The sequence below is a fragment of the Heloderma suspectum genome, chromosome 3 (genome assembly GCF_057233095.1).
Source record: "Heloderma suspectum isolate Gila_16-S chromosome 3, 16-S_ref, whole genome shotgun sequence".
NCBI lineage: Eukaryota > Metazoa > Chordata > Lepidosauria > Squamata > Helodermatidae > Heloderma > Heloderma suspectum.
Window position 1 is genome coordinate 63,489,529 of NC_139460.1, and position 27,965 is coordinate 63,517,493.

At 44.5% G+C, this 27,965-nt stretch overlaps 1 protein-coding gene across 3 annotated transcripts; it reads right to left on the minus strand.

Moving 5' to 3' along the window:
- Positions 1-27,157, minus strand: MAEL (maelstrom spermatogenic transposon silencer). Of its 3 annotated transcripts, none has more exons than XM_084843452.1 (12): positions 26,989-27,157; positions 25,858-25,941; positions 24,565-24,658; positions 22,738-22,893; positions 22,235-22,276; positions 21,409-21,536; positions 17,615-17,669; positions 17,379-17,520; positions 14,669-14,731; positions 12,187-12,319; positions 11,678-11,756; positions 1-1,032 (listed from the first exon to the last, which is right to left on the minus strand). In XM_084843452.1, the coding sequence occupies exons 1-12, from the start codon at positions 27,118-27,120 to the stop codon at positions 929-931; spliced, it is 1,212 nt and encodes a 403-aa protein (XP_084699578.1). In that variant the 5' UTR covers positions 27,121-27,157; the 3' UTR covers positions 1-928. The 3 variants fall into 3 exon arrangements, with proteins under 3 accessions (XP_084699578.1, XP_084699577.1, XP_084699579.1); XM_084843451.1 differs by having other exon boundaries at positions 2-1,032; positions 24,565-24,673; XM_084843453.1 differs by lacking the exon at positions 26,989-27,157 and having other exon boundaries at positions 2-1,032; positions 24,565-24,673; positions 25,858-25,993.
- Positions 27,158-27,965: the final 808 nt, after the last annotated feature.

Sequence of the window (27,965 nt, forward strand, 5' to 3'; positions counted from 1 at the left end):
CTCTATTACAGATCTTTATTCTACATTAAGACACTGAACCAGGCTGCTGAAGCAACATGGGCACGATTCTCCAATGGATGCTGGTCCCTCAAAAAGCGTAATCTCATTTCTAAATTTGTTTTCATCTTATGTAAAAAGAACTCTACAGTTTGTAATTCTTTATTCTCCACCATAACAAAACATACTTGGAAACAGAAAAACTCAAGTAGAACATGTCAAGCCAAACTGGAATTATGCATTTGTACAATCAGGAGGCTGGTTGGTATGTCACCATTAAGACTTGAAAGCATTCTGAAAGATTAACAACATGAATGCATAACTTCAGGGAAGAAGAGATCCAAGAAATTTAAGTAACTATACCTACAAGTTTAGTTTTATGGGGATAGGGAAAGTGAGACTACTTGATTGTATGTTTTACTACAAGTGCCTGCTTGATTCTACTGTTGTATAAAATCTTGCTCCCTGGACAAGAATGCAATTTGTAGCATTCTAAATCCTTTAGGATTAGACTGATTTAAAGAAATTACCAAAATTGAAGCTGAAGGGTCCCTGAACAAAGATTTACTTGAATGGGGCACCAGTGGATATAAATAAGCTTTGTTTCCCGAATAATGAACAAGAGTCTAGAGTAATCAAGACAGTTTCAGAAAGCTGTCCTACTGGTTTCATTTTATCCAGTCTCCTCTGTTTTTCATTAAACATTCCTACAAACTGAGAAATATTCTTCACAACTTGTTCTAGAGTAACTTAACTTTTTCTGTTAAACACGATTTCCCTGAACAATGGGAATCAAATGATTTGTTCCTTCAACTAAGGATAACCCACAGTTAAACATGACAGATAAAGGAAACTCAATGTCTTTAGATTCCCAAAGTTGGTGGGAATAATGAAATATAGAGCTATTCTGGAGAGGAGGCACTGCAAGCTTCTAACCGCTGGACTCCTTGGAGATGCTTTCCAGAAATCGTGCAATTCCTCTTCCATGCCTGGTGCTTGTTTCGCACATTGTCTTCACTCCTGAAGGATGCTCACCTAAGCAAACAAAGCATTTGGCAGTATATAAACTATGTATACTTAACAAGATCACAGAGCCCACAAGAATGTAAGACTTATTTCCATCCAATAGACACTGATAATAAAACAATAATACTAATTTCATTTCTATACCACCCAATAGCTGAAGCTCTCTGACCAGTTCACAATTCACAAGATAATAAAATACAGCATAAAATTTTAATATACAAAATGTAAAACAATTTAAGCATATAAAATCACTGAAATACTAGACTTGTTAAGAAATGTCTGAGAGCAGAGGACAGTCTTAACCTGGTACAAAAAAGATGGCAGCATTGGCACCTGCTGAGCCTGAGTGGGGAGATCATTCCATAATCAGGGGGCCACCACTGAAAAGGCTCTCTCTCTTGTTGCCACGTTCCAAGCCTCCCTTGGAGGTGGCACTTGGAGGAAGGCCTCAGATGTTGATCATAGCGTCAGGTTCCGGTCAGGAGAGGCACTCTACCAGGTACTTTGGTCCCGAGCCGTGTAAGGCTTTATAGGTTAAACCCAGCATCTTGAATTGGGCTCAGAACCATACAGGCAGTCAATGCAAGTGGACCAGAATTGGCATTATATGCTCAGATCTTCTGGTCCCAGTCAATCTGGCTACCGCATTTTGCATAGGCAGCAGATTCTGAACAGTCTTCAAAGTCAGCCCCATGTAGACTGCATTGCAATAATCCAACTTGGAGGTTACCAGAGCAGAGACAACTGAAACCAGGTTATCCTTGTGCACATAGGAATGTAGCTAGGCCACCAGCCAAAGCTGGTCGAAGGCACTCTGTGCTACTGAGACCATCTGAGCCTCAAGTAACAGAGATGGCTCCAGGAGAACCCCCAAGCTACGAACCTGCTCCTTCAAGGGGAGCGCAACCCCATCCAGAACAGGTTGAGCACTCCCCACCCAGGCAGAAGAACCACCCACTAACAGCATCTCAGTCTTGTCTGGATTGACCCTCAATTTATTAGCTCTCATCCAATCCATTGTCGAGGCCAGGCACTGATTTAGAATTATCTATGGCCTCACCTGATGAAGATGAGAAGGAACATATTGATGGCAATGCACTCCAAAACTCAGTATGACCACACTTAGCGATTTTGTGTAGATGTTAAATAGCGTAGGGGACAAAACCAACCCACGAGGAAACCCACACTGGAGAATCCACAGGGCCGAGCAATATTCCCCAAGCACCACCTTCTGGAGCCTGCCATTCAAGTAGGAGCAGATCCAATGCAATGCAGTACCCCACTGCCCCAAGCTCAGTCACCCAAGAGGGATACCATGTGGTCAATGGGATCAAAAGCCGTCCAGAGATCCAGGAATATCAACAGGTTTACACTCCCCGGCTCTCTCCTGACACAGGTCATCATACAGGGAGACTAAGGCTGTTTCCATGCCAAAATATGGTCTGAACCCTGACCAAAATGTATCCAGATAATCAGTCTCATCCATGGGTGCTTGGAGTTGGGTGGCCACCACCCACTCAAAGACCTTGCCCAGGAAAGGAACATTTGCCACTGGCCTAAAGTTAAGATCTTCTGGGTCCAGAGAGGATTTCTTCAGCAGTGGTCTCACTGTCACCTCTTTCAGACTGCATGGGACCGCTCCCTCTAACAAGGAAGCATGAATCATCTCCCTGGCCCAGTTGACTGTTCCCTCCCTCCCTGCTTGCTTGCTTTTATAAGCCAAGAGGGGCAAGGATCCAGCATGGAAGTGGTTGCAGGAACGCATCCAAGCACCTTGTCAACATCCTCGAGCTGTACCAACTGAAACTCATCAAAGAAAACTGGACCAGGCTGTGCTCTGGATACCTAACCTGACTGACCGATTGTATAACTGGAGTTTAAGTCCTGGCAGACGCAAGAGATTTTATCCTGGAAGCGCCTAGCAAATGCGTTTTCAGATGACCCTGAAAAGATCTGCTGGGTGGCAGATAGAGGTTCAATAGAGGCAGTGAGATGTTGTTTCTTTGCCACACTTAGTGCCCCTGAATATACCTTACTGTAGGTACACACCAGTGTTTGATTGCATCCACTAGGAGTTTCTCCATCTGCACTCAAGCTGTCACCATTTTTTTCATCACTCTCAACTCCAGGGTATACCACGGAGCTTAAGTTACATTGTATACCTGTGGCAAGGAAGGCAGAATCACAAGACTTGGATTCCGCCCCACCCAAAATGTACATGCTGTTTCATACTTTTGGCTCAGGCTTATATAGGGACCTTTAGAATTATGAAGCGCTGGCACAAATTCAATGACCATATTTTATTTTAAAGGCTGGAATCACTTTCTACAGTGTATTCAAGGTAACATACAAGGAAGCTGCCACAAGAACTGTAGTTTAAGGGACTTGTGTAGGGCCTAATATCCAACACTAGATGTTCCTATTGGTCACCATGGTGCAGTGGGCATTATGCTGCGTTTCCCATATCCAACCCAAAATTTAAATCCCCACAGTTATGAGTTCACAGGGCGATCTTAGGCAAATAACAATCAGCCTAACCTACTTCACAGAATTATTTTGAGGATAGGAGCATAAAGATAAGTACTGCACATTGAAGAATATGGAGATACTTGAGCCCTAAATAATTATTCTATATAATCATTAAATGCTATAAAAATGTTCTTTATCTCTTCATAAGAAACATTTCTATGCAGAATGAAGTGTAAATACTGTAAGGATGACCACATAATTAGCTTAATGAGCATAAATCGTGGAATTGCATGCACCCACCCCATCGCACATATGCAGCAGGAACATTTGGAACAGCTCTAGCACCCTGTTTTTTTTATTTATACATTAAAAACAGGATGAATATCAGTACCCAGCTAAGACTCAAGGCTAGTTCTGACATGACATCTTACACCCACAGGATAGCTTTGTCAGATTCCAAACAATGTACTCTTATGAAAACTTTTCATATGAATGGGTCATCCACAACTTGCAAAAGCAATTTTGTACTCAACCCAGTTTCTCCTCAATATCTGCATCCAAGCAAGTTATGAGAATGAAGCTCTAACAAGATGTCCACATATGTACAATTGCACAGAATTCATTCTAGCAATACTGCATGATGACTGATAACCTGTTTTTGAACTAGTTCAAACTGCTTTAAATTAGTTATGTGAAGCTGTGTGGAAAAGTGCTTACTTATCTAGGTTGACTGGAATTTTAGTCTTTCCTACAGCACCATGCTAGACATCACAGATGTACCCTCCCCATCCACTGAAAACAATGGGACATTGGACTTCAAGCGTTTCTACACGAGGCTTTTATTACACCTTGTGATTCTTCACTCACAGATGTTTGCGGGGCCTGTACACCACATTGTCAACCTCCAGGGCGCTCCTGTGCTTTTTGACCTTTATCCTGCTTTTAAAAAGATAGGAGATAACCCGATAAAGAACATTTATCTGACATATCGGCTGTGTGCAGCACTATCTAGTGGCTGTATAATGAAACATACAGAACTTGTAGATAAAGGTGTGTGTGTGGGGGAAAGGTGCGGAGAGAAGGAAGCGCATGTAAAGGGCCGATCTTAATCCTGCAAAGAATTTGGAAGCAGAAGCTCCGGGAAAATTGTGGGTTAGGAAGTTTCTGTGCGGAGAAGCCCTTTCTGTGAAAGTTCCTTTTCTACAGTGGATGGAGGATAACCTAGTCTAGGTTGTTCCTCCCACTCACTCCAGAAGGCAGAACAAATTTGCGTAACTTTTTTTCCTTTTTAATTTTCTAAATATATATCCATATCAATGAATGCATATGAAATGCATCTATATGAATTTCCTAGCAATTATACATAAGCATCAACAAAAGCGGACAGGATATCCAAATAAGGATCCTTTTGAAGGTGGCATCTATACACCCACCCTTTCAAATATTGAGAGTTGTAAGATCCTTAATCCATTGCATGGTGAGTGTTTATCTTTCCATTGTTGTAAAATCAATCTTTTAGCTGTGGAAAGGGCGTGAAGAATCCATTTATGTTGACCATTCATTCCTATGAAGGAGGTAGATAATTTAAAAGAGCATGTATATATAGAGGGGAAGGCTGTAGCTCAGCTTTGCTTGCAGAATGTCTCAGGTTCAATCCCCAGCTTCTCCAGGTAGGGTGAAGAAAGAATCCTCCCTGAAATCCTTGAGAGCCACTGCCAGTCAGTGTTGACACCACTGGGCTAGATGGACCAATGGTCTCAGTATAAGGCAACTTCTTATGTTCCTACACCAGCAAATATTAAACTGTTCCAGTACAAACTTTATCCATATAATAGCCTCCTCCCAAAAAGAAGCAGCTACTGGTCATTGCCAAAATACGTTTATAAAAGCAGCATTAGCTTCATTGCACCACCAGCAAGTAGCCAAATTAGACAAACCGTTATTAGAGATGTCGTGGCAACCAACAGACACTAAACAATAAACACAAAACAAATGTTTTTGCTTAGTAAGATGTAGCCTAAAATCCAGACCTGAGAGGAACAATGGCAAAATGGCGATCCACTGATTAGGCAAAATGGGACAATCCAGTTCCCTATTCCATTCCTGGAATATTGGAATGGAAAATACTTGTATTTATAAACATGGATCATGGGTCGCTTTGCTTGACTAGCCTCTGTTGCATCATTCTGTGTAACCTTCCCTGTGTTGGTTGGGATTGACTGTGGCTTTGGTCCCAGACCTTGTCATGTCTAGGGATCTTCTCAAACTGGGGAGAGGTAATGAGCGGGGTACCACAGGGCTCAGTCCTGGGCCCAGTGCTCTTCAACATTTGTATTAATGACTTGGAGGAGGAGGAGGTGCAGGGAATGCTGATCAAATTTGCAGATGACACAAAATTCGGCGGGATAGCTAATACTTTGGAAGACAGAAACAAAATTCAAAGTGATCTGGATAGACTGGAGCGCTGGGCAGAAAACAACAGAATGGCACTGAATAGGGATAAATGCCAAGTTCTGCACCTAGGAAAAAGAAACCAAATGCACAGTGACAAGATGGGGGATACGTGGCTCAACAACACTACAAGCGAGAAGGATCTTGGAATTGTTGTCCATCACAAGCTGAATATGAGCCAACAATGTGATGTGGCTGCAAAAAAGGCAAATGCTCTTTTGGGATGCATTAATAGAAGCATCGCTTCCAAATCCTGGGAAGTACTAGTTCCCCTCTACTCAGCACTGGTTAGGCCTCATCTGGAGTACTGTGTCCAGTTCTGGGCACCACATTTTAAGAAGGATGCAGACAAACTGGAGAGGGTTCAGAGGAGGGCAACAAAGATGATCAGGGGACTGGAAACAAAGCCCTATGAAGAGAGACTGGAAGAATTGGGCATGTTTAGTGTTGAGAAGAGAAGACGGAGGGGAGTTATGATAGTGCTCTTGAAGTACTTGAAAGGTTGTCACAGAAAAGAAGGCCAAGATCTCTTCTCGATCATCCCAGACTGCAGGACACGGAATAATGGGCTCAAGTTACAGGAAGCCAGATTCCGGCTGAACATCAGGAAAAGCTTCCTGTTAGAGCAATAGGACAATGGAACCAATTAAGTAGGGAGGTGGTGGGCTCTCCCACACTAAAGGCATTCAAGATGAGGCTGGACAGCCATCTGTCAGGGATGCTCTGACTTGGATTCCTGCACTGAGCAGGCGGTTCGACTGGATGGTCTTGTAGGCCCCTTCCAACCCTACTATTCAATGATTCTATGTAAGTAAGGCAAAACGGCCCACCCTAATAAAGTATCACTCAGGAACATCCCAGACTAGGATACCCTCCACGGAAGGAGAATGGAACACTCAACTTACCATGAAGGTTCCTTTTGTACAGCAGATGGAGGGTATCCTACCTGCCTGGGTGAGATTATGTCTTGCTGCTGGAAGGGAAATAATTCTTTCAGGTCATGGACTGCCTTTAACTCAGGTTATTTAGAGGTTGGATTCATGAGGAGTCCCTCTCTCTCTCCTCTGCTATTCTTGTCCTTGCTGGTTTTTTTCTGTTGAACTGTTTGATGAGAATATATTTGCCTTTTGAGCTATTTCTTTTCCGAAACTGGGAAGTGCTCTCCCACACAGAAACGGCAACTTTATGCAAATTTGACTCTGCCTTCTGGAGTGAGTGGGAGGAACAACCCAGACTACGATACTCTCCTTGACTGGAGAAAAATAAGCTGTTCCCATCTCTAGAATTGGAAAGCCTTGAGCCACTGGTCAATCCCCCCTTACCGTTTTTGCCTTAGGCACAAAATGAAGGAGCTGCCTCCACGGCGAGGTCTGGTGTCACAGCCAGTGTCAATACCAACCAAAAGAGGAATGCAATGCAAAGATGAAATGGTTCTTGGTAAGCTGGTTCCCAAGGTTTTAACATGGCCATAGTATTTGTGACTGATTCAGGATGCGGCAGAGTAGCAAAGGGATCCATGTCAAACTTGGTTAACAATAAGAGCAACAGAGTCCAGATGGAGCAGTTGCCCAAGGCTAAACTAGATGCTACTGTAAATACTTAACATGCAGCTGATCCTCACCCATTTACCTTGAAACAAACATACAGGGCCCGAGTCATGACCAGCACATGTGGGTAGGGGAGGTTTAAATCTTCCTACCCTGCCACTTTTCTTCCCTAAATCTGCACACCTCCCTCCTGCAGAGGCTAAAAAAAGAAAATCTCCATTGGCATCAATGGAGGTTTCTCTTTTTTAGCCCACAAAGGGGGAGGAAAGTAGCTGGGTGGGAATGTTTAAATCTCCCCTACCCACATGTAGTTGCCCCAACCTGGATCAGGGAAACTGAATGCTTACTTCAAGGTAAAAAATGTTGACCATTAGCCGCAACTGCTTTTCACAGAGGTTGAGCGTCTTAGTATCTGCCATGAAGAGGGCCCGGTTGCACAAAGTCAACCAAATGTGGGAAAATCTGTTCAGGGATGCCTGTCCTGTAAACCTCTGACACTGGTACAGGTGCCCACTACATGCTTCTCATCCAGGCAGAAAAGGCAGTCTGTCCAGTGGAGGAAGATGGCTGTCACAACCAGAGCACTTTTTAAATAATGCCTACAGTGCCACAAGTGCTCAACTGGTGCCTACTTGGTAAAATAAAAATGCAAAAACTGAACAGAAGAACTGAAGAAAGGACAAAAAAAGAGACCCAGCTTCTCACAGAGGAATTTGGGAAGAGAAAACTCAGAATGAGAAATTGCTATGATGGTGAAGAAGGAACCATGCAGGAAGGGGGAGGCCATCCTTTGAGTGTGTCCTGAGGGCTGGGGCAGGCCTCCTGTCAAAAACGTGTCATCACTGAGCTGGGACTCCACAGATACTAATAAGTTTCCTCCCTAAGTAAGAGACTAGACAAAGCCCTGCTTTCTACAGTGAGTAGAGAAGCTACCTGTTCAAGAATATGCTTCTCCTCTGAAGGGAGAATTTTTTCATTAAGTTTAACCAGAATCACTGCAGAGGAAACAGTTTACTATTTAATCATAAACTCTCTCTCAGCTGTGCCCTCCTGGGTACTTGGTGCAACACCAACACCGACTTGAGGGTCGGGGAGGGGGGGTTGCCGTGGTCTATAGGAATTCAATCTCCCTCTCCAGGCTTCCTGCTCATTCGAGTGCAGATCTTGAGTGTCTGTACCTTGTGTTGGGTACCCGGGACAGATTAGGGATTCTGTTGGTGTACTGCCCACCCCGCTGCCCATCGGACTCCCGGCCTGAGCTGACAGAGGTGGTCTCGGACTTGGTGTTGAGGACCCCTAGGATGATGGTCCTGGAGGATCTCAACTTCCATGCCGAGGCCGCTGTATCCGGGGCGGCTCAGGACTTCATGGCCGCCATGACAACCATGGGGCTGTCCCAACATGTCATCGGCCCAACGCATATAAAGGGACACACGCTTGATCTGGTTTTCTCGACTGGGCAGGTGGATGGTGATCTGAAAGTGGAGGACTTAACATCTGTCCCTTTGTCATGGTCAGATCACTTCCTGCTGAGGTTTAGACTTCTGGCGGCCTTTCCCCTCTGCAAGGGTGGGGGAACCTATTAAAATGGTCCGCCCCCGGAGATTAATGGATTCTGATGGATTCCAGAGGGCTCTGGGGGATTTTCCTGCTGGTATGGCTGGTGCTCCTGTCGAAGCCCAGGTCGCTCTGTGGAATGTAGAGATGACTCGGGCGGTTGACACGATCACGCCCAAGCGCCCTCTCCCTCTGAGCAGAGCCCGGCCAGCTCCTTGGTATACACCTGAGCTGAGGGCAATGAAGCAAGAGGGGAGACGGCTAGAACGCAGGTGGAGGAAAACTCGTGCTCAGTCTGACCGAACACAGGTAAGAGCCCACTATCGAGCCTACTCTGTGGCGGTGAGGGTGGCAAAGAGGCAGTTCTTTTCCACCAGCATTGCATCTTCTCAGTGTCGTCCGGCGGAGCTTTTCCGAGTGGTTTGCGGCCTGTTACATTCTGGGCCAGGGAGAGAGACGGTGGAACCCTCGGTAGCACGCTGTGACGAGTTTGTGTGGCACTCTGAGGATAAAGTCGCTCAGATTCGTCATGAATTGGACACCACCATTAATGCAGTTCCATTGGTAGAGGCGTTCAGAGCACCGTCTGGTCCAGTTTTATTGGATGAGTTTCAGTTACTGAGGCCTGAGGATGCGGACAAGGTGCTTGGCCAAGTCCGATCGACCACTTGTGTGCTTGACCCTTGCCCTTCATGGCTTATTAAATCAAACAAGGAGGGGTTGTCCGGCTGGGTCCAGGAGGTTGTAAATTCCTCCTTGAGAGAGGGAGTGGTGCCTGCCGCTTTAAAAGAGGCAGTAATTAGACCACTCTTGAAAAAGCCTAACCTGGACCCAGAGGATATTAACAATTATAGGCCAGTGGCCAACATCCCCTTCCTGGGCAAGGTGCTTGAGCGGGTGGTTGTAGGACAGCTCCAGGCACTCTTGAATGAAACAGATTATCTAGATCCATTTCAATCGGGCTTCAGGCCTGGTTTTGGAACGGAAACTGCCTTGGTTGCCCTGTGGGATGACCTCTGCCGGGAGAGGGACAGGGGGAGTGCGACCCTGTTGATTCTCCTGGACCTCTCAGCGGCTTTCGATACCATCGACCATGGTATCCTTCTGGATAGGTTGTCTGGGTTGGGAGTTGGAGGCACTGCACTACAGTGGTTCCGCTCCTACTTGGATGGCCGATTCCAGAAGGTGGTGCTGGGGGATTATTGCTCTGTGCCATGGCAATTGTGCCATGGGGTTCCACAGGGCTCTATTTTATCCCCCATGCTGTTTAACATCTACATGAAACCGCTGGGGGAGGTTATCCGGAGTTGTGGGCTGAGGTGCCATCAATATGCGGATGACACCCAGCTCTACCTCTCTTTCTCATCAAAACCAGGTGAGGCAGTGGCTGTTCTGAATCAGTGCCTGGGCACGGTAATGGACTAGATGAGGGCTAATAAACTGAAACTCAATCCAGACAAGACGGAGGTACTGTTAGTGGGTGGTTCGTCTGCCCGGCTAGGTGATAATTCAACCTGTTCTGGAGGGGGTTGCACTCCCCCTAAAGGATCAGGTTCGTAGTTTGGGGGTGCTGTTGGATCCAGAACTGTCACTTGAGGCACAGGTGAACTCAGTGGCACGGAGCACTTTTTATCAGCTTAGGCTGGTATACCAACTACGCCCTTATCTGGACAGAGATAGCCTAGCTACAGTTATCCATGCTCTGATAACTTCTCGTCTGGATTACTGCAATGCGTTATACGTGGGGCTGCCTTTGAAAACGGTCCGGAAACTTCAGCTGGTCCAAAATAGGGCAGCAAGATTGTTAACAGGGACTGGCCTGCGAGCTCATATTACGCCAGTACTTTTCCAGCTGCACTGGCTGCCAGTCCATTTCCGGGCCCGATTCAAAGTGCTGGTGTTAACATTCAAAGCCCTTAACGGCTTGGGGCCAGGTTACCTGAAGGATCGCCTCCTCCCATATGTGCCTGCCCGGACCTTAAGATCATCATCAGCGGCCCTTCTCCGTGAGCCCCTGCCGAAGGAAGTAAGGCGGGTGGCTACTAGGAGGAGGGCTTTTTCTGTTGTGGCACCCTGGCTCTGGAATGAGCTCCCTAGTGAGGTTCGCCTGGCGCCTACATTGTACTCCTTTCGGCGCCAGGTGAAGACCTTTTTATTTTCCCAGGCATTTTAGCTTTCTAAATTTTTATCTTTGCTGTTTTAAATCTGTATTTTAAACTCCTGTACTGCTGCTAGGTTTTACTGCGGTTGTATTGTTATATTGTGGTTTTAACGTTCTATATATTTTAAATTGTTTTATTGTGTGTTGTTTGGTTTTAGTTTTTGTGAACCGCCCAGAGAGCTTCGGCTATTGGGCGGTATAGAAATGAAATAAATAAATAAATAAATCATATATCCCAAGCAGCATTACATTTTATTAATGCAAATATTTCAATGTCAGATACAGCATCAGGCTCCAGTGAGCAAAGAGACTGAAGCTCCGGAAATGGATTAGTTAGAGGATACATTGTGTTAGACTACACAGACTTGTTCTCTTGTACCAAGAAATGCAGGTGTGAAATAGACTAGCAAGTGTTCTAATGGCAACATCTTTCATTACATTTAAATTTCCAAAATAAACCTCCTCTTACCAGTGCAAGATGTGGCACCTTGACCCTGATCAAGGGATCTCAAGTACTTGTTATTTCCAGTGCATTCAGACCTCAGTTTCTGCAATTCAAAGACAAAATTATTTACACATTCATGTTATGAACAGACTTGTGAGCTCTTTCACCTACTCATTAACCAGGTTTGCAAGATATCCTAAAGGTAAGACATATCTGATGGTTAAGGAACATCTGCCTATCTGCCAGCAGCTGAATGCATGCATGCATGCATTCCTTCCTTTATTTATTTATTGAGATACTTTATAATGCTGCCTTTTAAAATAGAAGTTTTCCCAAGGCAAAATATCTACAAATATTTTCAACTAAGGACAGCAGCATAAAATTAAGATTCTGCCAACATTTTGGGAGAAAACAAAGCCCTTATTAAAAAGATAGAATTATATCACAGCTTAATATCAAGGTAACATAACCAAAAGAACCCTTGCTAGAACAGTAGCAGTAACTATAAAAGAAAACACAATTTGTTAAATGACCTGGAAACGGCCAGCATCCAGTACTATCATCTTAGGGTTTACTTTGCTTTGAGAATCTTTCTCACGCAGGGGTAAATGAGATGGAGTTAGCTGGATGTCATACATGTTGGCTAGAGAATTGCTGATGCAGTATCTATAACGAACAAAAAAGGACAGTGATAAAACTGTACCATCATTTTCACATGCTGAAGAGAAATCCAACAACTAACAATATACATGCAGAGTGTGGGGATCCCCAAATACACTAGATGTCAGATGTCCTTTATTGAAAGCCAAAGGCCATTAATAAAGCCTATACAAACTATATGACAGGAATAAAACACTGGAGTAAATTAAAAAAGAGCTCAATGAATCTGAACTAAAATAAATCTAGGCCTTTACACCGAAGAATCATATTTACAATTAACTGTAATGGCAGTTAGGGCTTTAGCATGAATTTTTGAAGCCACTAAGGAAAAGAGCGCAACCTGCTGGGTCACTTGATTATCTTGATCAGACAGAAGGTAACGTGTATTTCTTAAGGTACATTCAGGTTGCAACCCAGATAGAAATGGTTACATTTATAAAATCCATAAAAACTCAACAATTTTGAAGATAAAATTGCCTGCTGATCCAATATAATGTTTTGTTCATTAATCCATTTCTGCAGCTCTCTTTGAAAGTGAAACAAAGAGGTCCTCAGAAATGGAGTACTATTCAAGAAAATCAACCATGGAATGCAACCATGATCATGCAAGACTGAAGGCTGATAAAAACGTAACTTAGATAAAAACCATCAGATTAATTTTTCAACTTTCTCAAGCTATTATGGATAGCGTAGTGAATTCAAGCTCTAACTGAGAACCCTACTTCCGCTCAGAGCAATGCAACTGGAGTGCCTGACGGTAATGCCAGTATTTTCTGAAGGAAAGAATTTTGTATTGTTCCCAGTTTGGCAACTTGAAAATCATCCCATAACCAAGACTATGGGATACATGAATATGAACTACGTCAGAGAGTGAAGGAGGTGGGAGACCACCTTGGATGAACTACAGAAGGAGCAGCAGGATGGCTGTGGATCCAGGCAGCTGTGTCTTTCTGGCATCTTCTTCCAGGAGGACAACAGCAAAGCTACAGGAACGGGGACCTGAAGCACCCCCTCCATTAAGAGCACAGACTATAACCAGCTCAAGAACAGCTGCCTATTCACAAGTTAAGTCCTACTCATGAGTTGGAAGTTGAAGTACAATACAAAGTGGTCATGACTTGAGCTGCCTTTAAGAGGTAAGAGGTAGAAGACAATCTTCCTGAGTTGCTCGCAAGAGTCTGGAGTCAAGGAAAAGGAATGCCAGGTGCTTGTCAACCCCCCTCTCTTTTAAGGCAGATATGGTCAGCCTGTGGCCCACCATGAGTGTCCAGAGCTGCTGCCCTTCCCCAAATTCCTCCTGCCTCAACTGTGCTTGGGATGAGAGCAATATAAAGCTCCCTACAGCCCACCAAACAGATATTTGGCAGCTGTCAGGAGCCCAACGGTGGTGTTAAAGAAGTTGGGTGAGGTGAATTATCCCTTTGTGTCTTCTTTCCCAGAGGGATTGGCTTCCAGTAGCCTATCAAGCACCTGACTGGCAGGCTACTGGGAGCCCAATCATTTGGGAAGAGGACACATGGGGTGGTGGCACTGGGGAGACTCTTCATGTGCCCTCTTTCCCAGCACCATCGGGCTCCTAACAGCCTTATCTCACAATCATTCTCCTGATTCCAGCAACCTTGCTTGAGAACACTGGGGTGAAGTTAAAGCCTCCCCTGCTCCCAGTGATGGGCAAAAGGACACAGGGATAACTCTCCTTGCGCTCCCTCTTTCCCCGTGCAATTGGACTCTGAATTGCTGGGATGAAGGAGGCATTAACCAAGCCCTCGTAACAGCAATGCTGCAAAAGGTGGATAAAGCCCCTCTCTTCTCCCAGCGTCTGGAGCAGGATGCAGGGGTTGGGGGAGGGTAAGGGTGTGTATGTGTGCAGACCTTAACCTGCCACTTGGGACTGTAAGTGGCCCTCTGGGCTATAAAGTTTGCCCACCTATTTTAATGTCATGGGCAACCAGCTTGGAACAGCCAGGTGTGTGATCCTAGTGGTGTGCACAGATGTGTGGCACATCACCTTCCAGAATATACTGAACTAACCAAAATGAATGTCGAAAATTTTCTTCCCTGAAAATAAAACCAAAAGAGACCTTACTAACAATGACTTATTTTATTCAGAACAGCTTAAAAACCCTATTTGTCCTATAACAGCAGAAGTGCCACAAAAGCACAGAGCTGGCCTTTTATTCAATTGGAGCAGACAAAACGCCCACTAGAGAATATATAGAAATACCACAGATTATGCTTTGAAGACAGACAAGATGACCCCATACATTGTGTATGACTAAAGTTAATGTGCAATCTAACAAAGTAATTTCTTCTTTTTTAAGATACAAATGCCGTCACCGTATTTTATATACTTACGCAATTTTCTTGCAAGTAGAAAGAGCACAGAATAGTATATCATTTTCTTCATGCCACTGGCACCTAAGAATAAACCATGCTTTCATTATGAATCCCGAATGTCAAATATATACTTTAACACTAAGGTAATATTTTGAGTTCTAGACAAACAAGTGATTAGACCTTATTGTTTTAATCTATGCCATAATTTGGCATTAGAAATCTCCTCAGGACTAGGAGTTTAACACCTTTCTAACTATTAACACACGTACTTTAAGAAGGCAATCCATGGCTTTTCCAGTGGTTTTGTTTTTATGGTAGGTGCCAGATTTTACCATGACATATTCAAACACACTGACCATGCAAAGGTGATGTGATAAAAGTCAAGGAGAAATTAGAACTCATTAATATACAATGACCTGGACACCTCCTCCCAGTGTTCTACCATGAATATTATCTCCTAAAAGTAACATTTATATCTTAGAAACTACAGCACTAGCACATGGTTTCTCAGTTTCTACACTTTTTCTATGTAAGGGAGACCATGTAATCCCCCTCTAAAGGATTGCAGGATCATGAAGCCCTTTGAGAAGCAACTCAAGGGTGTTTCATATTTTACAGGCAATTGTGTTACACAAATGTTTCCCCACAGCAAAACAGGCAACGTATTGACATCATGCATTTTAAAACATGTCTGAAGGCTCCATTAGCAGCGGGAATGTTGTGACTGTGCTTTGAAAAGAATAAGCAATACAAGCTTAATTGAAATAGTGAGTTCACACCTAGGGATGTACGAAAGTGACTTACCTGTTCGCGGATGTGATTCGTGGTGGTGGGGGGAGGTGCTCCACCCCTCCCCGCGGAATCCTCGACGGGGGGGGGGGATCCGGCTGCCCCGCCCCGGAATCCTGCCCAGCTGGCTCTGCTCCGCGGCAGCTCCACGGAGTTCCGGCTGCGGACGGGCTGCTGCGGATGCAAATGGCGGCCGCTATAGCGGCCGCCATTTGCGTCCAGCCAAGCCACTGTGATAGGCTACGTAAGTATTACCTAGCACGCCAAGCCAAACCCTATCATGCCAAACCCCCTAAACCCCCACCAGCATACGCAAATGGCGGCGGCTACGGTGGCCGCCATTTGCGTTCCCTATTTTTCTCTGTTCTAGCCTACGTAAACATTTATGTAGGCTATTACGGCGAAAAAAAGGGGGAACGCAAATAGCGTAGTGGGTGGTATTTGCGTTCCTTTTCTCTCTCTCGCCGTAATAGCCTATGTAAATATTTACGTAGGCTAGAACAGCGAAAAAAAGGAACGCAAATGGCACCCACTACGCTATTTATGTTCCCCCTTTTTTTTGCCATAATAGCCTATGGAAATATTTACGTAGCCTTTGCATACGCTGTTTTTGGGGGGGGGGGGTTAGCCGTGATAGGCTACGTAAATACTTACGTAGCCTATCACAGCTGCAAGGACGCCAATGGCGGCCGCAGCAACCTGGCTGTGGCCGGCCAGGAGACCAGCTGCCGGAGCCGCCGCCGGAACTGCTGCATCCGCCCCAGGTAAGTTCCGTCCTGGGGGGATTCCGCGGGGGGGCAGGAGGCCATTCTGCCATGGATTCTGGGGGGAATCCGTGGCGGAATTCTCTGCCATCCCTATTCACACCTAGGCTGTATGCTGTTGGGAGTACTTTAACCTGAATATTAAATTGGCAGTTTTCTGTAACTGAAGGACTAATTTTTAAAGTCACTTCAAATAGAAAATAGATGGTGAACGCTGCTTATTTCATCAACTAGTATTTTTATGTGTTAACATCTGCCTCCTCCCTGCCCCACAAAAGGGAACCTCAACATAGCCGATGACCAGATTATAGAAGAACTCAGTATGACAGTACAGCTGTGCCATGAGAACAGTGCAGTACATTTACCTTAGATATTTATTGCCTTTCCTTGAAGGAACTTAAAGCAACATAAACAGGGGTACCACAACCCTCCCCCAAATCCAGGCACTGGCCAGGCCTAGCCCAGCTTTGTTCCAGCAGTATAATGAAACCATGTGCCATACAGGGCTGACATAATTACTCAGAAGTCAGTGTAACAGCTGCTCTGGAATTAGGAAACTACTAATAGTCCAAAATATCTCTAATTCTCAAACTTTCCTTTTTTAAAAAGTTAGGGCAGCAAGCCCTTCGCTCAGAACCACCAACAATCTGTAAAATAGCACTTTTTATCAAGTCATTTATGGCGCAATCCTATGGCCACTAGTCAGCCATAGGATACATTGGTTTCCGGGAACCGACCTCCCCCCCACCGCGACACACACTGCCTCATAGGCAGCGTGGAACAGCCCCGTGCTCAGAAGTGGAGCACAGAGTGGCGAAAACAGGGTGTTCCTGGGTGAGGAAGGTGGAAATGCCAGGACAACAGGTCCAACGTGTCGTCCAGCAGTCATTTCCCCCACTCCGCCTTCCCGTGGCTAGACAGCTGAAATTGGCTGTCTAGCTACAAACGTGGGGCAGCTGAAGCACGGAGGGACAATCCCCTCTATGCTTCTCCTGCCCTGCGTTGGATAGGTGGTCACCTCCGAGTTCAGAGGCAGCTGCCTATCCCAGTAGGACTGCTCCCTCCATATACTGGTGTTTCATAGCAGACAAGATGCTGTAGGTCAAGTATACGCAGTAGTTCTTATGACATTTTCATAGGGTAGGGGAGAAGAGGGAGAGGGCTATACTTTATACCTAGTATTGCCCGAGTAATCCCACATGGAGGCATCCAGCGTGTTACACACCCAAGTCTTAGAAGGCTCCTTTTGAAGCTTCTGACAATACAGCTCTACAACAAGGTCCTCCACGTTGAGAAGCTCCAGATGATTTACTGTGCCTGTTAGAGAAAATAAATTTTAGGAGCAGCAGGAAGTATCTGAAAATCCATATATCAACATCCCTTCTGTTGTAATGGAAAAGTATGTTCTCACCTGCTTCTCTAGCCATGTACTTCAGGCACCAGTTGATGCTAAAGTGATCATCAGACTACAGAAATAGAAGTTGCAATTAAAGCATCAATTAATAAAAGAAAAAGAATTATGTCCTATCCTAAAACATTTAAAACCCATTATGGTTGCAGTTTATTGATACCCCTTTCCAGAATAGCAGAGTTGGTGTCATACTTCACACCAAAACAGACCATCTTGCTGTTCATCCCTAATGTTTGAGATATTTGCATCAATTGTAGTAGCAACAGAAGCATAACAGAAGATTCTAGAAAAGTGAGCTGGTACATAGCTTCTATTCTACTCCTTTCAACTCTGTGGTCGTGTTCAGACATCACTTTAACCCATGGTGGCTTAATAAGCTACTCAAAGGAGCTTACTTTTGGAATAGCCCATGATGCCCTGCCACATGACCAGGCTAATAAGCTACTGTGCCTAATCTGACCCATCCCCCCACTCCTTGTTCTGCTGCAGTCCTCCTGCCTGAGCAGTGACACTGTTTCACCCATTCATTACATCACAGTACAGGCTACAAGGAGCGAAATCCTGGTGTGCACCAAAAAGGGGGTGGCACAAATAAACCTCTGGAAGTTTGCAGGATCAGGACCAAACTGTAGACAAAGTCTCCCCTAGTCAGGAGGCACCAGGTGCACTATCAAAACCTTGCACAATTAACCCCGGAGGAAGGAAAATCCCAGGGGCACTGGAAGGGGGGTGGCACAAATAAACCCTTGGGGGTTTGCAGAATTCGGACAAAAGTTCATAGGCAGCCTCCCCTAGCCAAGAGGCACCCAACGCACCCGCAAAACCCTCAATTGTGCATTTCCCCCATAGCTATTGCTGGCATAGACACCTTTAGTGCTCTCAAAATCACTAAAGCACTATGCTGGCACAGCTGCTTCTGTTCTCTGGCTACTGCTGTATTATCTATGGCTTTAAAGGCAAAAGTCCTAGGTGTCAAAAAGGGAGCGGTGTCTGTAAACCCTTGGCAAGATCAGGAGAGAACTTGACACACAGCTTCCTCACACCATAGAGCAGTACTGCCTGACTTCGCTTTTTCTTGGAGAAGTAGCCTGAAAAGGAAAAAGGGGTGGGGGCTATAATTCCTCGACAGTTAGCTGGAATGGGGTGAAATTGCACAGGTCAGGTGCTCTCATGGGGAGCCTTCAGATGCTGAGTGAATTGTGCAATTCTGCTTCTTCATAGAAAAGTGCACAGGAAAGGAAAAAGCGGGTGGGAGCTATAACTCCTTGATACTTAGCTGGAATGAGGCAAAATTGTACAAGTGGGGACCCCTCATGGGAAGCCTCCAAATGCTGCCATAGATAACAGCAGTTTTGTTTTTTCATGGAAAAGTGAGCACGTTTCCACCCTATTCCATAGTTGCCTGTTTCTCTTTATTTTTCCTTTGCACTTTTGCGCATTTCTGAATTTGCACATTTTCAAGAGTTGTTAACAGGGATTTTTTCCTCTTTACACTTTCTTTTACACAAATGTAAAAATGCACTGGCTGCCGGTCCATTTCCGGGCCCGATTCAAAGTGCTGGTGTTAACATTCAAAGCCCTTAACGGCTTGGGGCCAGGTTACCTGAAGGATCGCCTCCTCCCATATGTGCCTGCCCGGACCTTAAGATCATCAGCAGCAGCCCTTCTCCGTGAGCCCCTGCCGAAGGAAGTGAGGCGGGTGGCTACTAGGAGGAGGGCTTTTTCTGTTGTGGCACCCCGGCTCTGGAATGAGCTCCCTAGTGAGGTTCGCCTGGCGCCTACATTGTACTCCTTTCGGCGCCAGGTGAAGACCTTTTTATTTTCCCAGGCATTTTAGCTTTCTAAATTTTTATCTTTGCTGTTTTAAATCTGTATTTTAAACTCCTGTACTGCTGCTAGGTTTTATTTTGGTTGTATTGTTATATTGTGGTTTTAATGTTCTATATATTTTAAATTGTTTTATTGTGTGTTGTTTGGTTTTAGTTTTTGTGAACCGCCCAGAGAGCTTCGGCTATTGGGCGGTATAGAAATAAATAAATAAATAAATAAATAAAATGTGCAAATGCACGTTTTCACAGTAACAATCAGGGAGTCTGTGATTATGTAACTTGGTTGTAGCAAGATCACACGATCTGGAAAGGCTGGCATTCTCAGCAGGCGAGGCTGTCATTGTGTTACTTCCCAGCTGTGGGACTGCACGATCAGGGAAGGCTGAATAAAAAAGGAAAAAGGAGGTAGGAGCTCTAGCTCCTTGACAGTTTGCTGGAATTGGGCAAAATTGCACAGGTGGAGTGCCTTCACAGCGAGCCTCCAGCTGCTGTAGTGGATACTATGCTTCTTCATGGAAAAGTGAGCAATTCTTTCCCTATTCTCCAAGTTGTGCAGTTTCAAAGTAGCGATCAGGGTAGCCTGTCATTGCGCAACTTCATTGTAGAGAGGTAGTGTGAGGGGTACCATTGTAGAGGGGTAGTGTCATTATACTAGGGGAAAGCTGTCATTTTGTACCTGTAGCATAGTATCAGGGAAGGCTGTGCTTGTCTGGCTGCCATTGTGCCAGGGTCGCTTGTCATATCTTGGGAAAAGGGCTCTGCAGGCTGGAGCAGAGCAGCTGCAGCAGTTTTGGCTGCTCTTGCGAACCCATTCTGTAGGCGACTGGAATGAGCACCAGACGACACGATAATCCACAGTGGATTAAATAACCCGTACTGTGGAGCGTGGATTATGAAAATGGGTTATTTCAGCAAAATAAGCATTCATGGATTAAAAGATTCTCAACAGATAACATGATAACCAACGATGGCTTATCGTGGTTTATCGTGATGTCTAAACACAGTCTGTATTAACAACTGCTCACCTCTAACTCTAAAACATTTATGAACAAGTTAAAATGCAGTAGTCCCAGTACAGTTACTTGGAGACCCCACTGCTTACATCCCTCCATTGTGAGAACTGTTCATTTATTCCTACCCTGTGTTTCATGTCTTTTAACCAGTTACCTACCCATATTGAGTTAAAGGAAGCAAGAGAAAGGAGCACATGGGCACAATGATTGTTCTCAATGTGACATCCATGGTTTATTGGCCCATGATAGTGAAGTCTGAAGCAGGTCTCAGAGAGCTCCAATGCTGGGAGGTGTCAGACCCATGTTCAGTCTTCATAGCTAATAGAGGACCAAGGTTCTTCCAGCCTGAGGTCAAACTAGCTTCAACAGCATTCACTCAATTAGCAATTTGTGAATGGCTTTCTAGAACTAAACAGAAGGTGCAGGGAGATCCTGGTGTAGGGGGAAAGGTAGGCTTTTAATCCTTTTCTCCCTACTGCAGGATCATGCCCCTGCACCTGTTACATGCATTGGAAGAAACACTCTCATGTGCACAATGCAAATGCTTCAGATGGAGACCTGATCTGGATGAGCCGGTAGTGGGAGGCAAAGGACTGAAGTCTGCCTACCATTCATAACAATGTTCTTTTCAAGCCCCTGTACTTATTTACATTTAAAGAGCCATTCACACAATTGCTAATTGTGAAAGCAAACTAGATGAAACGCTATTCTCACATAAGGCTCTATGGCTGGAAATGAGTAAGCTTTGCATATTGCATCCATATTATTGAGGCTAATTGGACAGCATTCCCTGCCTGTGGAAGTCACAAAGCCATATCCTCCAAGCTTGTGGGGGTCACTTGTAGGTCTTATCCCTGTGATTAACACCTGCTGTTAGAAAATAAGTATTTGAGTGGGTATTTGACTACTTCTGAAAAACACAAAACTGAAGTCTGAAAACCCTACACCATACCTTGCAATACACAGGTGGCCAGGTTCCCCAGCGTGGCTGGATAAATGTGTATAGCTCATGTAACACAACAGAATGATCTGCAGTTGCAAGCTCAAAACCAGATATGGGAATCCTGTGTGTAGCATCACCTAACAAAAATATTGAAATATCTTATGCTAGTACCTTTTAGAAAAAGTAGTCTCAGTTACATTCTTACTGAGTTATAGCTTGCAAGATTCATAAACTAGAGTTTCCCTAGAAATGCTTAAATAAAGAACTTGACTATGCTTTATTAATTTATTTCAACAAAGGGAAGTGAGCCAATTCAATCCCATACACAACGAAAATGATCATCGTCAATATAAGAAAATGATTAGTACTAGGGTACCCACTTGAACAAAGAGTGGGAAAACCAAGGCCTCTCAGTGGTTGAGCTTCATTAACCTAAAATCCAACAACGGCTGAATTTCATCAGTTTAAAAGACCGTCCCATTCAACAATATTGATTTACAATATCTTAGCCTAGGGTAAAACATTCCTAAAGTATGCATTTGCTGAAAGGTGGCCCCCTAAGGATCATATGCAACACCTCTACCAGGGAACATGAGTGCTGGACTCTGAAAACTAGAGAAAAAGCCTCTAGTGGGTCTGGTTAAGACCATAATGGTAACATGTTACTCAGGACACATTACATTTACGAAAGATACAAGTGAAATGTTCCAGGAAATTTGGCCTTGAACCAATTCTTTCACGTAAGAGGACTTAAAAAAAAGATTGGAGAAACATATATGGGTGACAAAAAACTTTTGACAATCTATGGTTTCCAGCCCTTTTGTCCAATACCTACCGGCAGCCTGGCAATGAAAACGAAATCCCCGTGGCACTTCTCCTGCAGATGACCAAAAAGAAACCCAATATATGTAATGTGATGCCAAGCTGTTAAGTTGTTACAATACAGTCTGTTCTGTTTTTGTGTACAGCACAGGATTCATGTTCATATACTCTTCTCTCAATAAGATCTTTTGTTTGCAATAGTTATTACCTGGGTAACGCGGAGACAAAAAATGCAAAACATACAAGTGCGCAAGAACCTTGAGTTGGCAATAGCATGCTTTCTTCTGGCACAAAGAATCCTCCTTGTAACTTTCAATTCTTTACCAAGCGATGTTGTCAAGTGGCATTTTGCCAAGTATCGGAAGACATTTTAATTTTTTCCATAGTGCAGGAATACACCCAAATCAGGCAGCCTGAGCCGACAGAATCCTGTTTCTGTTAGAACAGAACATTCCCCTCTACTCCCCAAACAGGGGAAAAGGACAAATTCATTCCTCTCACTTTCCCAAAGCTCACCAGGATTTATAAAACGATGGAAGTCTGCAATTATTCCATCCTTCAGAGAGTATTTGACGCAGCCAATTTCACAAGGCAGAAAACGCTGATTGCAATGAGGGGGTAGTACCCCATGACTGAAGATATTCAGGAAGTAGAATGAGGTTTCAAGCACAACTGGAAAGAGATTTTGAACAAAGAATATAACAGCAAGCAATACCACTACGAATGAGCTTTGTTGGGACACTAATATTGCAACCAAATGTTTAAATATAGGTAAAAGCTGCTTAAGGATTCTCTATGATACATTTTCTCCTAGAAAGCTCAGTAAAGCCAACATGCTTCAATGACAGTGATCTAAAGCTACCGGAATGGATACTCACATCTCTGATGCACTTCTGGTGATTTGGTTAAAGCATTTAAATACTGCTTTTCCATTAAAATGCTTGAAGTGGCTTACAACAAGTTAAAGAAATATAAATCCAAAATATAAAAATTATAGTAGCTACTAGAAATACTACACTGTCTCACCTCAGGTATGAATGGATCCTATATATTAACAGCAAACACATTCATCATGTGAATCCTTATACAGTTAAAACAGCACCACTCCAGCACGAGAGAAAGGTACCAACAAGCTTAGAGGAACCCCGAAGTTTGCATAAGAAAAGCTTTAGAAAAAAATTATGGAAGGAAAAACATCAGCAGCCTGTGGATAAGCATTATGTCTGAATGAGGCCAATGTACTTTATCCAAGTCATTATTGTTTATACCTCCATTTCACTTACTACTGCTACTCATAAGCTTGCTACCCTCAGCTTCCTCCATACAATCTAACTTGAGCTCATGGATGGATCTACAGTAACTTTTTTCTGTTAATGTTATATTTCAGTCACTAGATTATGGCTCAGAATCCACACAATGCAATTCCAGATCCATTGCCTCCTGTGGTCTCCCTTTATTTCATTTTTTTTCCTGACCCAATTTGTAGCCATATTTTGTCATCTCTGGTGTAAGTGCTTCACAACCTTGTCCTGCGTGGACAAGAATGTGTTATTGTCAAATTTCACTTGGGTCACAGGCTACAACCTCATGAAACCCCCTTAGCCTGCAGAACTTGTTTGTCAACCTTTTCACTATTTCCCCATCTGGCCACATCAAGCTTTTTTGAGGGGTCTTTTTCTAATGTACATGTGTGCAGCAGCACAGCTCTGCCAAACCATGCAGAATTTATCCTTTTATTGGTAAGAGGCCAAGACCACCACCACCATTATTGCTGAGAAATTCAAATCAAAATTCAAAATCCAGGAGCACCAGAATTACCTGCCTGTATTCTGAAGCGATCAATGGATACTTCATGAGGACACAAGCATTAGACCAAAGCACATTACTATAAGCTTTAAAAATCATAAGGTCCCTGGCACTACGGGCCCAGAACACTTTGAGGAATGTTTTACCCATGACTTGCACACAACAAATCTTAAGGATTCACTGGGTCACATGAAACTGCTTCAACACCAAATCTCACAACAGCTTTAATTTACTTGAAGCCCCTCCTCCATGCTCCACCTCTGCCACTAATTCCAACAGCCCAGCTTGCTTCTTATTTGGGCTCTAGCCTACATCCAGGCCTTCATAATGCCCCACTCCACTCTGAGTCAGCCACCAATTACCCTTGTATGCACTCCCAATGGTCTGCTGATGTGCATCTCTTTCCTTCTGTCTCCATAATTCTCCCAATTTCTCTAGAGTCACAAAAAGTAGAACTATTTACATGATCTCTCATCTTATTCAGAACACAAGGAATGAACTGCTCAAGACATCCAGGATGTTTTTCCTATACTTTACCTTGATCACACTTCCTAAGTGGACTTGTGAGGTTTGAAACAGGAACTCTATTCTGGGTTTGTGTGGGAAGAGGTGCTGTGAGTTGGCTGGGTGGCTGAGGAAAAAAAAGCTAAACAATCAATTAATCATGTACTGAATCAAGGACAAGCAGCCACCTCTAATTAGACACAGAAGACTAACCTTGTCTAGTGAAGCTACTTAAACATGATATATGTATGAACTTGCAGACTAATGAACCAAGTCACATGAGGCACCCCCCAATGCAACTATGGAACGTGCACTTCCACACAAACCTAGCAGCATCCCCCTACAGACCTGAAGTGGCTATGGGTCAGGCAGGAATTTTACCTATAGATCTCCCACAGCAGACTATTTTACTTCCTAATATTGTTTTAGCTAGATTTAAGCTACCCAGCAGGCCTATGCAGGCATTCAAAATTGCAAGCTTGGAGGGGCTGTGTGCCAACAGCCCTGCCCCCCTCCACCCTAACCTATCAACACCGAGCAGGAAGGTTTGAAGGGAGTTTGTAACTGTGTTCAGCTCAATGAGGCTACAGTTCTTCCCTCAATCAGGAACCCTACAATCCTCTACGGGTGGACGAAGCAGGGCCAGCATATGCGCCCCTCCACGCTTACAAGCTTGAACGCCCGCATAGAGCTTGTGATGCAACTTGGTTATTAGCACAACACTTCCAGGTACCACTAGTAACCTTACAATGATACCTTCCATTTTTAATTGTACAGCAAAGAAGAAAGGGTAATTTACAAATATGACAGAATTACTAGTGTAAAACTCAAGCTTCTGAATAGTGAACTCCGACCCTACCTGCAGTTGTTGCCTTGCTTATTATTCAATAGAACCAATCCCCTATTTCAGGAACAGGTAGACTAACCCCCTCCCCATTTCAGTAAACATTAAAAAGCTTGTAAGGTATCAAGGAGAAATATGTAACACCTACCACTGGAATACCTCTGACTGATCCTCTCACCCAGTACTTTCCTCCAAATACATTAATTAAAATTACTTTTTTGTTCTCCAAGACCATTAAGGTGCCTTCAATTGTGGAAACCTGTTCCTTCCAATTACTGCAATGGCGCAATCCTATGCATGTTTAGATAATGGGCCTACAATTCCCAGCATTCTCCACCCAGCCATGCTAGCTGGGGCATGCTGAGAATTGTAGGCTTTTTCTCTGTTTAAACATGCATAGGAATGTGGCCTAACTTGCTCTTGAAAAAGGGAAGGATATAAATGCTAAAATAGTTCCATTCTAGGTTCATTCTTCCAGTTACCTTCTTTGCTGCTACTTCTGATTTCTTAGCTTTCCACTGACGAGCCTTTTCTGCATACTTTTCTTTTTGCTCTTCATTCAGCATCTTGAAGGTAAGTATTATAAGCTCTTCATAATTTCCACCAAATAAAACCAACTGTCCTCCAAAATTCCCCACCAGTAAAGATATGAGCACCAGCCAGCCAGTTAAACATTTAAAGTCCCACTGATTCCATTGGGAAAGGTAAGCACAACTTAAACTCCCACTGACGTCAACACGACTTAAAAGTGCTTCTTTTTGGTTGGATTGTGCCTAACTTTCCTACAGCTCAATCCTATGCATGTTTGTTGAGATGTAAGGGCTAGTGAATTTGATGAGGCTCACTCCCCAACAAGTGTGTAAGGATCTCAGGGCAGCTCCAAGCAAATATGATATACCATATGATGGCAAATCCTGAATTTAGAGTCATGTTTACAACTCAGTTACAAGTGGGAAAACCATAACCTACCATCTCGGCCCACCTCCACCTTTGTAAACATCTAGTATGGTTTTATTAATATTAACAGCTTATTGGTAACTGGAACAGCAAACACATTAACCACTCAGACAATGAGGAAAAAATTGGGAAGACTGGAACAAAGACTTCTCCAACCTGGCGCCCTCCAGATGTTTTTGGCTACAGCCCTCATCAGCATAGTGAGTGGTCAGGGATGAAAGAAGTTGTAGTCTAAAACGGCTGGAGGGCATGAACTGGGGCACCCCAAATTCTTGCAGCTTTCCAGAGCCACTTTTTTAATGGTAGCACTGTAACGGTTACCGATTTCAAATTCAGTCAAATGGCTTCTTTCAACAGATGACCTGAGAGGAAAGAAAAACAAGTCCCATTTTGGAGATGTTTACAACTCATATAGAGAGAGCGCGAGAAAGCACTGGGGGAGTTGGTTTAACATAAAAAAAAGGCAGGGCCGGGCAGCCAGCGATAAACGCTTTATTTACGCTGCTTATTATCAGCCACTTTGAGCCCCTGTGAGAAGAGCGCGACAAAAATGTTAAGAACTAATTAATGGCCATTTCTCCGGCCGCATCTTCCAACGATACCGATGCTGCCCTCCCGCCCTGAACAAAAGAAAGAGCCCGGCCTCGCTCGCTCACCGCCCAGTCGTCGGAGCAGTGCGGGATGGCCTCGGGCACGCCAGTCACTGCCAGGCCCTGCCGCTTCAGCTCCGGCAGCTTCTCCAGCACAAAGAAATAATATGCGTTGCGCGCGCCCTTGCGGTTCGGCATTTCGCTCCAGCGCCCGGGCAGGACTCAAAAGAAAGGGGCAGCGACAGGGCCGAGGGAGGAGAGAAGCGTCCGTCGACGGCTTGGCTAAAGAGGGAAGAACCAATCGCACGACGCCTTTTGGCGAGCCGGCGCGAAACACGTGGCTAGCACGTGCGCGCGGCTAACGGCGACGGGGAGAGGGCGGGGCGTACTGAGTAAAAGAAAAAGTGAAGAGCCGCCTTCCCCGACCTGGCGCCCTCCAGTCGTTTTGGACTTCAGCTCAGTCCGAATCAGCATGGCCAATAGCCGGGAATTCTGGGAGTTGTAGTTCAAAGTTATCTGGAGGGCATCAGGTGGGGAAGGCTGATGAAGAGTCTCCCTCGCTTCATCGTCTCTAAGCCGTGGGATGGTTCACAGCCTTCCCGAACCTGGTGCCCTCCAGAGGAGTTGAACTGCAACGCCTATGCTGGCTGTGGGATTATGGGAACTGTAGTCCAACACACCCGGCGGGACCAGGTTCCGGAAGGTGGTTGTAACAGTGCGGGGAGGGACGGTCACGAGGTGATTCTACGTGAGGTGGGCCTCACTCGGGCGTGCCTCAGAGCGTCTTTACCGTCCAAAAGACTGCAGCCTGTAGTCCGTGTTAGTATCATATGGTTACTTAATCATGGGTGAAGGCAAGCGTTGTGGAGCTCCTGATAAGTGGTGTGTGGATCGTTTACTTTTAAGTAAGGACGTAAATGGCGCTGTTCATGCAAGCAAGCTCAAAGGGAGCGAAATAACATGCAAAAAGAAATGATAAAAAGAGAGAGATACAAATCTTACATGAAATAGCAATATTCAGAAACCAGTGGGGCAGCATTTCA